Source organism: Syngnathus floridae, chromosome 11 (assembly GCF_059516105.1).
Source record: "Syngnathus floridae isolate MCC-2025c chromosome 11, RoL_Sflo_1.0, whole genome shotgun sequence".
Taxonomy (NCBI): domain Eukaryota; kingdom Metazoa; phylum Chordata; class Actinopteri; order Syngnathiformes; family Syngnathidae; genus Syngnathus; species Syngnathus floridae.
The window spans coordinates 13,278,262-13,293,431 of record NC_142423.1 but is presented as its reverse complement, the minus strand read 5'-3'; the positions used below and the strand labels follow the sequence as shown (position 1 = coordinate 13,293,431).

The 15,170-nt window shown below is 46.5% G+C and overlaps 1 protein-coding gene across 4 annotated transcripts in view; it reads left to right on the top strand.

Annotated features, from left to right (window-relative positions):
• The window catches only part of arhgef10la (Rho guanine nucleotide exchange factor 10 like a), a 57,099-nt gene that overhangs the window by 12,284 nt on the left and 29,645 nt on the right, over positions 1–15,170 (top strand). For all 4 annotated transcript variants that reach the window (XR_015861286.1, XM_088389491.1, XM_088389490.1 and 1 more), the window contains 11 exons: positions 351–459; positions 905–1,005; positions 1,130–1,207; positions 2,202–2,381; positions 3,533–3,649; positions 5,457–5,549; positions 5,674–5,844; positions 7,989–8,134; positions 8,705–8,880; positions 11,602–11,717; positions 12,505–12,632. Coding sequence is in view for 3 of the 4 variants with exons in the window: in XM_088389491.1 (XP_088245617.1) it covers positions 351–459; positions 905–1,005; positions 1,130–1,207; positions 2,202–2,381; positions 3,533–3,649; positions 5,457–5,549; positions 5,674–5,844; positions 7,989–8,134; positions 8,705–8,880; positions 11,602–11,717; positions 12,505–12,632 (1,415 nt within the window). In the remaining variant the exon portion in view is untranslated. The remainder of the gene's footprint in view (positions 1–350; positions 460–904; positions 1,006–1,129; positions 1,208–2,201; positions 2,382–3,532; positions 3,650–5,456; positions 5,550–5,673; positions 5,845–7,988; positions 8,135–8,704; positions 8,881–11,601; positions 11,718–12,504; positions 12,633–15,170) is intronic.

The window sequence follows — 15,170 nt, the reverse complement described above, 5'->3', positions numbered from 1 at the left end:
TGTTGAATGCTATATTTTTTTGGGGGGCATTTTCTAACCGCTTTCTAACAATCTTTTAATGCACGACCTACTTGTCGTGGCGTGTCATCTAAAAATATGACAATGATGTGATGCGTAGTGTATTCTGGGCCCCACGCGGGGTCGGTTTGCCAGGCTCAGGGGTGGACTCTGACACACTCGTCCTCAGACGTGACTCTCCCTGCACCGCCATCATCTCGTTCACCGGTCTGATTAGGACTCGCGGGGGAGCCGCCAGATGTCGAGATTCCCACCATGATCACGTCCTGTTAGTAGGCCATGGAGCCAATGACAGAGCTCTGATGACCCCCTCCCCTTGCACCCCCAACCAGGTGCAGCAGCTCATGAAGGCGGCCAGAAGCAACACCAAGGATGGACTTGAAAAGACCAGAATGGCTGTTATGCGCAAAGTCTCCTTCCTTCACCGGAAAGACCCCATCGGTAACCTACTTAAATATCTTTCTTTTGAGCTTTAGCCTTGACTAGTAGCTTTTAACTGTTCACTATTCAGCAGCCCTCTAGTCTTGGTGGGGCCCATCGTTTTTCTTTATTAACCATTCAGGTGACCTTTTAAATCCTTTATCATTCTTAACTATTTATACAAGTTAAAAGACAAGGTTGAACACTTTATCAGATTTTGAATTAAGCCTGTGTGGCTTTTTGCGGGTTGTATTGATTTAAAGTTGAAAATTCAAGAACGAAGACACACAAAGGTCCAAAAGTGGGCGAGAACATTTCAAATCCTTTTTCTCTTAATAGTCACCCTCACAAATATTAAGGAAAATAAAATTTTAATAAATTGGAAATAATCATATACATTAAGATTATTATTCAGTTAAGTCTGTTGCTTATCTTTTTTCCCCCACTTGTGTGTTTGTGGCGACAGTTGAAGAGGACGACGCGGGCTACCTCGATGTGGTGATATCGGACGTGACGCATCCGCCGCCGCAGCTGAGCGCCATGCCGGAGGGCCTGACCTGCCACCAGGTTACGATTTTAAAACTATCATCCTCCTCTACCTGTCGCCGCACGGTGATATGCTCTAGCATCCGTAAGCCGCAGCCCCGTGCCGCCGCGCCATCTCATCCTCTCATCCCTGTTGTCTTTGCAGGTTGTCAGGCGCCACATTCTGGGCTCCATCATCCAGAGCGAGCGCAGCTACCTGGAGTCCCTGCGGAGGATCCTGCAGGTGAGCATGGGGCCTCTCCACTGCCACATGCAACCGAGACCTGTCATGTGATTAATGGGATCGCTCCTCTTGCCAGTTATTCGTCATTACCTCCACCTTGAACAGTAGTGCGAGATCAAAGATTTCATTCAGCCGTGGGAACGCACACTTGCTATTAATGCAGTCTCTGCTCTCACTTGTTATTAATTACGACCGCCGCCTCGTGCAGTAGAAATGAACAGAACGACTAGAAATAATATACGGAGTCAAATAAAAAAAAAAAAGTCCATAGCACATTCGATCACCTGGGAGCTTATGTGCTCGTGTCCTACAACTAACACAATCGCTCCTCTTGACAGTTGTTCATGATAGCCGGCGCCTCGCACAATAGAAATCAAACACGAGACAATCCCGTGACAGCTTTATGAGTGATTGTTCACGCGGGACAAACAAACAACACAGCCAGATGGGATGCTTTGCAATGTGCAGCTCGCTGGAAAAATGTCTGTCTTGTCACAACGTCCAGTCGAGTGGTAAAAGGCGGCTTGTCCACAAGCCCAATTAGACACTGAAGGTTGTGACGTTCTTCACTGCTGGATGGATTTTTCGGGAGGGGGTGGATGCGGACGAAAACAAAAAAAGCGACCACCTGGCACACATGTCCACTTGAAGACATGTGCCAGCAGGCTCCTTCTCGGAGGCTTTAGCAACATCTCAGTGAGTCCTCACGCCTCGCTCACCTTTTTACTTCTAAACAAGTTGAAATCACTCAGCTTCACTTTTCTCCTCGTCTTGTGTTCAGTAGAAGAGTCACAACTCTTTGCTTTCGTTCGCTAAACTAATGGGCGCTTGTATATTTGATGCCAAGTTCAGTAGATCAGTCACTTGAAAATCTCCCGGAATTCCCGATGGCCACCACGTTCCCCGATCGGAGGGAAACATGAACGTGATGGGTGTCTTCACATAGATGAGCATCGCAGACTGACTGATTTCACTTGCTACTCTGTGTGTGTAGGATTACCACAAACCTCTGCTGGAAGCCGAGCCTCGCATCCTGAGCCCTCGCAAGATCCGGCCCATATTCCACAGAGTCCGGGAGATCACCCATTGCCATTCCATGTTCCAGATCGCGCTGGCGTCGCGCGTGGCCGAATGGGACAGCTGCGAGAAAATCGGAGACTTGTTCGTCGCCTCGGTCAGTATGAGAAGCTGTCTTTCCGTTCTCAGTGAATAATGCATGGCTGGCTCGGGTGACCCTCCACCCGAATGAGCACAAATGGTATCGATGCCTGAGGTTTGAGCTGAGTCACTATCTGACTCTCATACAGCATCCCTGTTGCTAACCAAAACAGGGGCACCTTCTCGACTCTGTGCAATGTTGTGGGTGCTATTTATTTTCCTGCGTTAATGAAAAAGCGTCCGTGATAACTTCTCAAAAGTAAGCATTACTTGCACTGAGGAGGCTTGGTTATTTGTTTGCACTCGCCGTGCTCGCTCGCTCTCTTTCTTTCTCTCTCTCGCTCTCTCTCTTTCGCTCACTCTCTCTCGCTCTCTCTTTTCAGTTCAAGTGAGCTGCAGGAGTTTGATTGAGAAAATTGGCAAAGGTGGGGGGCTTGCATTGTGGCCCCAAAATGAACGTGTTCAGCAGGACTTTTTTTTATTGTGCAGCTCCGCAGCCATTATCTCTACTCATTTGTCCATCAGCGCCATGGGGTCCAGCCTCTAATTCTCTGCCGGGCATCACGCAGTGTTGCTTTATTGCTGTCCGCAGACCGAGTGCCAAATGAGGCCTCGGTGGAAAAGAAAAGAAAAGAAAGTGTAGGATGGGATTGACCTTTCTTTTCATCCAGGAAGAAAGCGCAAGGAAAGCATTGCAAATACGTAGAGTATGTGAGTAGATTTTTCAGGGACTTTATATTCTGTCAACTTTTTTTCTTTTTCTAGCCTTTCTTGCTTTGTCAAAATAGACTATGATGTAAAAAAGATGTTAATGGAGCGAGGGCAAGTCAACCACTGTTGAGAATAATCCCCATCCATGGTTTTTAGAGCTTTTTTTTTTTTATTATAATCATGATAGCTAAAAATGATTCACGGTGAACGTGTTGCCACCAACTTCAAAGTGAATCATTCTAATCATTCGCTAATTTAAGCAAAGCTGGGAGAACATGTCAGTAATAGTTCTTAAACAACAACACGCCACATGTATCTTTTTTTTTTCTTCCTTTCAACATATGCCCCGAATGAATTAAACTCATAAATCGCATGAAGTTCAGTGTGAAAGCACCTTTGCCAGAGTGAAGAGAGTAAACACTGCTCAAGCCGCTTTGCTCCTCGGTGTGTCCTCAGTTCTCCAAGTCCATGGTGCTGGATGTCTACAGTGACTACGTGAACAACTTCACCAACGCCATGGCGCTCATTAAAAAGGCCTGCCTGTCCAAACCAGCCTTTCTGGAATTCCTCAAGGTGAGCTTTGGTTTTACACGCCATTTTTCCCCTCAAATGAAGATGTGTTGTTTGTTTTCCTCAGCGACGTTTTGGGCTGATTGTGACTCGTCTCTCGTGCCCCCAAGGGTGGTGGCCCTTTAATAATGCATACGTCTTGGCTTTGGAAGAAGACAATCGAATACTTTTCACAACTTACCTTTTTATGTGTTTTATAAATGTCCCGCTCTTGTGAAAATAGGTCCTATTAGATGTAGGCACATTTTATGGTTTGGGGATATCTACTCCATTTTCTCAAATTGCAGCCAGGGGCAGTTTATTTACTAGGAAGCAGCAGCGGGTGTTTATTTGACACAGGTCGACGGAGAACGGTTACTTCCGTGTTACGGTGGGAAATGTCTTACTGCCTCATATTATTCCCTTTTTGGCTCCCTTTATTACTAATTACAGTCCATAAAAGTAGTTTAGATGGAGTCAAAGTGAACAAAATGAAGCTAAGCAATCCATGTGTGTTACTTTGCTTGTGTCACGGCCCTGGGTTGAAACCGTTGAACTACAGCGCAATTGAGAATATTCGCACCGGCTGCACAAAAGTCAGCCATGTGAGTCACTACGCTTTTTTTTTTTTTTGCTTCTAATGCTGGCTTCAAAGTGTACAGATGAAAGGGCGTGACGTCGCTTGCAGACTGAAGCAACAGCCGTTATCTCTCTGGTGGTGAACAAGTCACATGATCTGACTCCGAAATTGTACGTGCTTGAAAAACTTGACTTTGAGTTGAACTACATGAGTTATCCTCGGAGCATTTTCACCAGAGAGTGCCTTTATTTATTTTTTACAGAAATACTTCCTGTGTCATTTGCACAAACCAGGCAACGCTGTGACCCGCAATGCCTTTTGTACTGCTGAGTGAATTTGTGAGGAGCAAACCAAAAATAGATGGAGGCTAGACATATTAGTTGCTAATGCCCCCCCACTCCCTCCACCATCATTCCCTTTCTACAGCTCCACCACTCTTACTGATCCTCCAAGGAGAGGACCACTCAAGCTAATGGTGGCAGAGGAACATTAGCACCTTGTAATTTCCATGGCGTCAAGCCGCATCACTTGGATTCTCCTGTCGCCCGGCCACCTGGAAGTGACAGCGCAAAGAATAACAAATCATAAAGGAACCCCGCCGGGGGTCCGCACTACCATTTGCCGGCTGGCGGCTGTGACTCCGCTTGATGCCTCCCACAAATGATTACTGGAGGCAGGATTACTGCAGGTGCTGCGTTTTGTATCCGTAGAGAAATTCAGGTCCTGTCCTCAATGTTCAGTCAGGTGGTGTATATTATTGTGCCAGTCATTCCCGGCCATCTCTGTGAAGCCTCTGAGCTTTGAGCATCACTGGCCTGATTAAGAAATTGCAATGTCCTTAATCACAGCCGCTTATGTATTTTCTATTATTCATAGCATTTTGAATTATTGAGAAGCGTCTCCACTAGTGGAATTGAACGGATTCTCCAGCTTCCATCTTTAGTCATACCCCAATAAGCCGTAGGCTTTTCACAAATTCACCCCAAGGAAGTGTTTTGGAATGACATGGCTCGACTATTTGAGATCTTGACAGTATGACTCGAAGGGGTTATGTGGAGCCTGGGTGGCTGTCTTCGATGCATGAGAATATGATTTGGGATTAACGCTGTTTTATAGTTTGTTTTATCGTTTTGGTTGAAGGTATTAATATAGGCAAACGATTACTCATGTAGAGCAGCAGGTCATCGATTTTCTGTCAATGACAATGTGCCGTTGTGCCCTCCTCTCCCCCTTGGGTCCTGCCCTCTGCAGAAGAAGCAGGCGTCCAGCTTGGACCGCATCACGCTCTATGGACTGATGGTGAAGCCCATTCAGCGATTCCCCCAATTCATATTACTTCTGCAGGTAGGCAGTGAATAAAGTGTGCGCTGCTTCCGCCACATACACAGATCCGTGGCATAAATTTAAAATGGGAAGCGCCGCTCCCGTGAGTGAAAATGCCAACCTTCGCTTTTACGGACCCCTTCAGGACATGCTGAAGAACACGCCCAAGGGCCACGTGGACCGCCTACCCTTGCAACTCGCCCTCACCGAGCTGGAGACGCTGGCCGAGAAGCTCAACGAGCAGAAGCGGGTCGCCGACCAGATTGCTGAGACGCAGCAGCTCGCGCGCAGCGTCAGCGATCGTCTGCTCAGTAAGGTGACCAATCAACATCTTTTGAGTGCAAATGAAAAATCGGACATATAGCATCCATTTTCCATAACGCTCCCATAGACGCATAAGACGCAATTTATCAAGAATCAATTCCAGACATTCTCCAGAATTCTTATTAGTAATCTCTAGTGGAGAGGTGTTTTTTTCATTTTTATTTTATTTTGATTAACTCCAGAAAACGACGCCTATTATCATAGCCACTCTCCATTAGCATCCCGAAATGAGATCTTGCAGCCGCACGTCTCAACAAATGCTCCACTGTATAAAAAGAATTAGACGCTAAATGACACATTTAATTGGAAGCTGCGTAGAGCGCTTTACTTTTACGCTCCCACAACGGAAGCGGCACCAAAAGCCCCCCCTAACCCAAAGCCGCCCCCCCCCCACTACTTCCTCCTCCAGGTCTTCTAGAGGAGCCGATTGGGCCAATCCGCCTTTATCCCTCGCACCCAATTCACCGCAGTGACACTGCAGAAAGGGAGAGCACCTCTTCTTCTATTGCCCCCATAACTGTCCAATGAAATATTCATTCTGCGCCTCAAACTGTCTACGCTGGCCAGATTGAACAGATAACAGTCAGAGTGTGAATGCGTAGCCACACGCACACACACGCACCCCACACATAAATGTGGCGCAAAGCCCATTGTGGCCTGATACTGCCGACTTTAAGGATACGGTCTCACAGGAAGGAAGCCATTAAACCACCAATCACTCCCTTTATGGGCGCGGGCCGCAAGCAAAGCGCCGGGTAGACGCTGCGGTAGTAGGATGTCCTCCAAGATGCATCCCCGCACTGCGGGTGGCGGACACGCCTTTTTCGTCATATAAACATCACATTATGAGAGGCTTGAAATCCCAATTTTCAACGAGCTACTCGCTGTTGGCAGTATTGTGAGACTTGCTTCAAATTGGCAAAAGTGCTCACACGGGCAGATATGTGTGTTAAAAAAATACGAGTAAAAGAAGTACAGTGGTGCCTTGAGATATGAGGCGTTGTGAACTCTTTCGTTTTTTATTTTTATTTTTTAACTTCGACTCGGAGGTAAAAAGTTGGCCAGCAGCAACACGGCAGATAGTGAACAATTTTTCCAAAACAAGTCTCCAAGCTAAGGTTTTCTGCTCCACTAAGCAAAGAAGAAAGAGAATCACATAATGTGGATTGAAAACAAGCTCACATTTTGCCTTGTGCAAGCTTAATACTTGGGCAGATTGCAAAACACCATAGACGGATTAACAAATAGCACCAGTATTTGCTTTGACTGCCAAATGTAAACAGAAAAGACAATAATCACATTTCCCTTATCCTCCATGACAAATGACTCACATTACTGTTTACTGAATCACTTACTTGTGAAGGTCTTCTTCAAATGTTTCTTCTTCCCCCAATGACCAAAGCATGCGCACCTGAAGCAGTAACAATGATTTAATCATGATGCACAACCGGTTTAATATTTTACATTCCATTTATTTCTCATTCATTGTATGTTTGTTCAAGTAGAGAGTGCCACACGTATTTCCCTGATAAATAACACAAATGAAAAGTTAAACAAAACTATATTTGCTGTCAGCTACTGTATTCATAATACCTTGATTCGACATTGATGACTTCTCTGCTCGCAAAATAGTTGGCCTCTTTTATGAACTTGCATAGTGCCCGTACTGAGAAAAAAAAAAACAAATCCATATTCGACTGAGCTCTTCACTGCCGGCAGCTTGAGATTGGCGCGTGATGCATAAAAAGCAGGCGGACGTATTGATTTAGACACTCGTAAAAGAAGCGGGATAAAGAGATAAAAATGCTTCCTTCTGAATAAAACGTTGTTATTGGGTGCTTAAATTATGTATGTAGCAAACCTGATACGCAGCAAAGTGCGTCTCTATCGTGTTTGTGGATATTCTTCTTCATCCAGTCATTGCTCTCTGAAGATGGATCGCAACTGGACCGCGTCGGTTGTCAAAATCGAAGTCGCGGTGGTGCGATGTCACATATGATAACCCATCAAAATGCACGAAGGTTTTCACATAGGTGAAAATTACATTGCGGGTTACAAGCGAGCAAGATCTTGAGCTCCTCACACCATCCTCACCGGACTCTCCTCTGATCTAAGCCATTCAATTGTCCCACGCAGCAATTGAACCTCGAGCAAGGCTCTCTGGTCCAGTGCGAGACACTCATCGAGACCGTTTACGGCGAGCGCGGACAAGTCCTCAAGTCCAAGGAGCGCAAGGTCTTCCTCTTTGACGACGTCCTAATCTGCGCCAACATAAATGTCAAGTAAGTCCCGCTGAGAGAAGCAAAATGCCGCCTTTTTCTACTGGTGTATTTGCGGGAGTTGAGTTTTCCTCAGGGGACGAGGGGCAAATGGCAATGAGGTTACTCCATTTTCATTTGAAATCTTTTTTTATTTCTTTATTTGCTAAAGATGCCGCTTCCAGCCTTCTTGTCATAGCAATTATCGTTCCGTGTATCGAGTCCCCAAGTTGACTTTGCCCGCCTTCTAGTCTCTTGACAAACTGAGCGCAGTGTTGATTGTCTGCGTGATTGCACGAATACATGAATGGCAATGAGCTTGTCGTCGCAGCATGTTGTCTAGTTTGGGTTGGCAACACGTGTGATGCGCCACATCGGAATTGCAAAAATACAGAAGACACAAAATTGTCCGCCAAAAACACCCGGAGAACCAGTACCAATTCAGGATATAAAACCAAAAATATGAGCGGCCGGTTCAGTTTCAAATTTTCAAGCCGTTGTGTGCTGAAATTCCGGAAACGTATTTTTTTGTACGTGGAAATGAAAGTGGGCCGATCGATCTCTGACAGATGCTTGCAATGTTGTCCCCACCAGGGGCTCTCCAGACATAAGCAGCCTGGTCCCGGTGGGGCCCAAGTACACCATGAAGTGGAGCGCCCCTTTGCAGCAGGTGCAGGTGGTGGAGGTGGGCCAGGATGTTTCCCAGGGCAAGGAGCCCGCTGTCTACCAGCAGAATGCGAGCAGGCGGCAAAGCAGCTCACAGGCCTCAGGTGAGCCCGAGCGTCAACCGCTTCATCCAATTGCCGCATATGCGTCTCCGTCAGATTGATTCATCAATTCCATCTTGAGACGTGTGGACCGCCAATGTTCTTTGAGCCGTAGTTTGGACACCCCAGAGTTGATCTCATCACGTACGCTCACTCGGCGCGGTTAATCTGTTCCTGCCCTCGAGTGTTCCGCGCAGGGCTGCAGATGAGTCCGCTCTGCTTGTCACTCTGATTGAGGACAGATTTTTTTGCAGCGATGACGGCCACTTGTTCCGGCGCCAGCCTTGACCCGCTTTATCTCGGACAGAGATGCCAGGCTAGACGAGCCGCACCGTCACCGCCGGCTCATTTCCCTCTGATAGACCACAAACACATCCGCAGTGCCGTCATCAATCTGGCCGGACTGTACCGCCATTTTTCAGGTAGAGGGCCCCATGCGTTAGTTTGGAACTGGCGGCCAAGAGATTCAGACACAGCTTGACCAGATTGAATGTTAGAAATATTTAGAAGGAAGAGAACAAAGCCACCGAGTGCGAATCTTACTCTCCTCCTCCTCATTGGAGTGCCTTCATCGTCCTATGTGTTTCGGCAGGCTTTGGATGCGGATCAGACAAGGCTTTACATTCACCTGTTCCCGCGGAGAGACTAGAAATCCATCGGCGAGCGTGAATGCCGTCACACTGGTGCGACTTAGTTGCAGAAAAGCCGATGTTTAGAGCGAGCGCTCCCGGCTGGCGGCTGCCCGCGCACGGCCATTTGAGAGCGTGAAAACCCGCATCCCGTCTTTACGGGATTACGCTGGATTACAACTCAGCACATTCACCTCGGGAGGGTTTTTCCCAGCTCAAATTGAGGCAGAGGTGCTCCTGTTCTGGTCATCCGCACTGTATGGCGGCCTCATGTTTTCTTTTTTTGATGTATTTTAATCTGATATTTTCATGATTTAGTTCTTGTTTTCGTTGTCTAAAAATGCTTGTCGCCACCTCGCCTGGAAAAACACGCTTATTGTACGACGCGTAATGGGAAAGTTAAATCCAAAATGTCCTTTACGCTATGCAACCCCACTAATCAAAACAGGGTATTCTAATGAGTATTGTTAGTGGCGTATGTATGAAGCAGCAAAATCCATCTCTGGGGGCGGCCATTGTGCCGCTGGCTGTCAAATAAAATTAACATCACATTGCTTAAGGGCACTGCTTGCAAACACCACATGACCAAACCCAGAAACCAAATGAGCCGTAATTGGTCGTTATGAAGAATAATTTCTTGAAAAAAAAAATGCAACAAAAGTCTGCTTGCCTTCATGTTAACAAACTTTGCAAAACGCCATAGATGGGCTGAAAAGCAGCATCACTGCCATGTTCTTAAAACATCTTTAAATCTATTATGTATTGACAGAAAATATAACAAGACTTTCAGACATTTTCTTTATCCTCATCGAAGAACCACGGTTACTGTCCGTCATATGTTTTTATTGTTTTGCCTCCGTGTGGCCAAGTTGCACACACCAGAAGGAGCGGCACATAATGTCCAATGAACTGAAGTAACCAATGTAGCAAAATCCATTTGGTTCTTCTGGGAGTAACCCGAAATTAGGTGCAGGAAGCCTCTTAGAAATCCCATATTGAGGGGAAAAAAATTTCGTCCCGCCTGTGAACAAGTCCATGCAATCCTGCGCTTTCTTTCTTCCCACCCATTGATTTCCTCACACGCACGGCGGCTGTCTCGGGCTCCCCACGTCTGGGATGCTATTAAAAGCAAAGCCCTACCATAGAGCTTCTTAAATGAACATCTCAAGGCCATCCAAACATCCTCCCGTTTCCATTCACCAGGATAGACAAGAAGTCCTCAGGGAGGGGTCGCTAAGCCCGCATACAGCACCCTGTGATCTGTCTCTTTGTTTATTACACGCTGGCAGTGACGGTGCGCGACACCTCTGCAGTCAAATGCACCTTGCCGATTTAATTAGGCACTCGCGGAGGCGCGCCATCGATTGGCGGCAGTAGGCAAGCGAGACTTTGAAGCGCCGGCTGCGAATCGATGCCGTCTTTTGCGTCTAATAAGACACCTGCGCTCCTCTTGGCCCAGAAAAGGGCATCATAGGCCCAAATAACACTTTCTACATTCCATGGCTGGAGCTCCACTCCATAATGATGAAGATCGATCCAGCCGCTACGCAGCACACCTTTTTCATTTCTACCTCTGCAGTTTGTGAAAACTACCGCTCCTATTTGTTTTCCGTGTCTACCAAATCCTTATCCGTTAGCCAAGAGCACGTAGATTCTTTAGAGGAAGTGCATTTTACTCTTGTTTGACATCATTTCACATGCAGGATTAGCGGTTAGCACGTCTGGAGTTCCACTTTGGGGTCTGGTTTTCCTCTGTGGATTTTGCATGTTCTCCTCGTGCTCGAGCAGCTTTGCTCGGCATTGTCAAAATGTCAACTTTGTCGTACCTACTTACAGTATGTGAATACTTTTACACGATGGAAATCATTTTTCAAATCTTATCTATCAGTATTCCAGACGTTATTTCATGTGCACAGCACGTTGCTCATTTTCTAAAATATTAGCTCACCTGCTATTCAGAGTGTGCAGTGCAGTCATGAATAATAAAGTGTTAAAAGAAAATTGGCTACTCCAAAGTGTTTTAAGTCATTTCTTTGCTCGTTGATTTCTCCTCTGTCATCTATTGTAGTCTTGACGACCATTTTGAATGTTTTAGGGAAATCCATCCTGGGTCCTCCTCGGCTCTACCAAGAACTGCAGGAGCTTCAGCATGACCTTTGTGTGGTGGAGGACGTGACGCTACTTGTGGGTACCCTGGAGGGGACCTACCAGGTGCGTTTAGGATTTAAACGTCAATTGAATTTTTTTCTCACAGATCATTTGTTTTATTCCAAAAAGTAATATGCAAGGAATTACTTTCGCCATATTTGCATTCATGAAATCGTATTCACATTTTGTCTTCTCCATAGTTAGTGACTGAAAACCTTCCTTTTGCCTTGATTGTATTGCTCAAACCATAGTGTTGTCAAATAGAAAAAGGTTTTCATCAACCAGGCAGGGGCGATACAAGGCTGATGCCAGAGTCCGCCACTCATCCCGCAGTGTTAAAAATCAGAACAGTCTGCAGCTGACACTGTGGTGCATAGTGCGGGCAGAAGACGGGTGGAGGTGATATCTGGCAATCACAGAAGAGCCTCTTGAACTAATGGTGGCAGTTTTGCCTTCATGTGCCAAGAATGTACTCATTGTCCTCTGGAGATTGCTGCTCTGCCAGCCAAAGAGGCAAAATTGATTGAGACTCGCCAGTTGCATCCTTTCAAATTCTGATGACAGTATGATCAATTGAATTTTGACTCGCACCAAAGCCATTCAAACCACTTGGGACCTGGAGTTTGCCAAGTGAGCATGCTGGGATGATGAGAGTCAACTTTGCAGTAGAATGATAAGAAGGACTCCAGGTAATCCACCAAACAGAGTCCACAGTGGTGTGATGTAACACAAGAGCCTTCATGCAATCACCTCCCAAATTCCAATGGCCCTTTTTCGAACGGCATCTGATGACTGTGCCGTTTGTTCCCGCCCCCTTGTAACTCCGCTTTGCTTTTGTCTCCCATCAAAGAACCTGAACACCACCGTGGCGCAGGACTGGTGTTTGGCTCTGCAGAGGCTTATTCGCATCAAAGAAGAGCAGATCCAGAGTGCCAACAAATGCCGCTTACGCCTGCAGCTACCTGGGAGGCCAGACAAGTGAGTCAAATATCACCCAGCAAACACTGGTATGCCAGTAAACATAGTTTTTTTATTTTTTTATTTTAATCTTGTACTTTACTTTTAACACGCAGTTCAATCTTGAACTTTTAATTACAGTATCCTACATTGTATTTAATTCAAGCCCTTAAGACATGTTCACTGAACGACATGACCTTTTGTAGACCCACAAAAATGTCACAGGAAGCCATACCTGAAAAAAGTCATTTTTTTATTTTTTTTTATTTGAGTGGTCCTTTAGAGATATTTGCTATATTGTACAAGAGCTTTTGGCAGACTGCTCCCAAATTTGAGCCTTGCGTGCTAGAAAAATTGCAGAAAATGTCTTTGTCATTGTGTGTAAGCATGACATACATGTGGCACACTTGGATCACGCTTGTGATGCGTGCTGGGTTTTGTGCCATTTTTTTTTGCCTCTTTAAACACTCTGAATTTCTTCCATAAAGCATTTCCACAAGCAAACAAACAAAATAGCAAGCGTAATCCTAATGGCTTGTGTGCAGCTAACAAATGTGCTATTTTGGACGACGTAGGAAGCAGGAAAATGAAATAATGGCGTTGGATAATAGATCCCATTTTTCCGCCTTTGGCGGGGGAAAGAGCAAGGATGCGGCGTGGTGAGGGATAAAAAGGACACTGATTGCGATGTCGACACTTGAGTCTTTCTGAAAGAAAGAGTAATAATAATAATAAGAAGAAAATGTAATGATTGAGCTCCGCAGTGAAACGCTCGAAGCGGGCCGACTGCCCGCGGCGCCGAGCTGAAGTGACAGCTTGAATGTACACATTGGTCGCATCCGCGTCTCCCGCTTCCCTCGTCAACTGTCACAGCGGACTTGCTGGGCCGATCTGCTTACGCAGGTGTTTGATGGCTCCAGATGTTGCCCTCGCGTGAGTCCCTTGAAAGGGCGGGATCCCCGTTTTCTGAGAGAGGGCTTTTCAAACTCAGGGACTTTTTTCCCCCAATATGCAGCAGACTAGAAATAATCCAGAGAGTCAGGAAAGAGAAGATTTTTGTAGTATTGTTAAATGAAGTGAAGGCAGACCTCAAGCCCGAATGCTAGATGGCGACTCCACAAAATTGGTCTGGAGAAGTAAAAGCCAACAAAGCCAACTGCAGGGGAGACAACTCCCGCCAGGTCATGGAAGCAACTCTGCTTGCGTGCTTACAACGGAATTGTGCCGTGATGTTGTTGCAACCTGCCGGTGCGGGCGCTGCGAGCGGGGTGGGGGGGTGACAGGTTGCACAGCGGGCGCCCGTTCTGACGCTACCCAGGGTCTGGCAATGGCAGATTACAAAGGGAGCACAAAACAGCAGGCAGGTGGACAAACAAATCCACTTTGACTTGATTTTGCCGGCCTCCTCGCCAAAATGTTTACATGTCATTTGTGGGAATTTACTGCAAGAAAGCAGATGAGCTGTTTGTCTTAAATCATGAAACCGCTGATAGTCATTTACGTGACACGGCTTCATGATCGTATACGTTCAACATTGTCGGTACTTTACGATCAGCTCTGTTTTAATTGCTTTGCCACCATCTTGTGGCATCTACACGCATTACAAAACATTCAGCTTTTCACGGCATGAGCTGCTTCCATCATGTGTTTCCAAACGTCTCCATCTCAACTTTCATTTGAACATTTCCTACAAATCTCACAAAGTACAAAGGCCTACTTGGCATCGGAAAGAACTCGGCGTGCGACGCGCATGACCGCGCCAGAGCGTGGGAGCGCAGCAGGGACCTCCCTCTTCTACCAAGCGGCTGCCTTCCTGTCTGGCCGCGAGCGACGTTCTGCAGTCAGGCAGGCACATCACAGGCTGCACACCGCAAACAGCGCGTACGTGGGGAGAATCCCGACACGCCTCCTCAAAGGCAGCGAGCAGGCCGCTGTGTGTGACAGCGCTTCATTAATATGCCGCCTTCTCGCGCCGCTGCGGGAGCCGCCGATGCGCACTTCAAATCTCATTCAACGCTGACGTCGCTTTATCTTCCTTTTGCTAATGGCACCTCATTGGAAGTTCATCCAGGCAGAGAGGCTCGCCCAAATAATGCACCCCCGCTAACACACACACACACACCTCGGAGACTCCTTGTGATCTTATCTCGGTGACCGCGCACTACGTGGCACTACAATGACTTTGCGCCGTAACTCCCGTGAGGAGTGGAGAGAGAGGCGTGGATGAAAATGGACTCGCTGCCATTCTCCACTTGCAGCGATTTGATCTGAAGGAAATAGACTCAACTTCCATCATCGGGTACTGGAGCCTCTACCAGTACCGGTGCTTGTGCACAACTCGTTGGGCCGGATTTTATTAAAAGTCAAGCAGCAGCGAATGAGAAGATAAAATAACACACTAAAATAAAACAGCACGCTCATTTTTAGTTTTAATCAAAAAGGTTGCTTTTCACTCTGTATTTGTCTAAAGCAGTTTATCAAGTTAGTTTGCATTAACTTGACAGCCAATAAAATAGCCGCCAGCATTTCTCTCCCGGTCGGCCACCCAATAAAAATCAA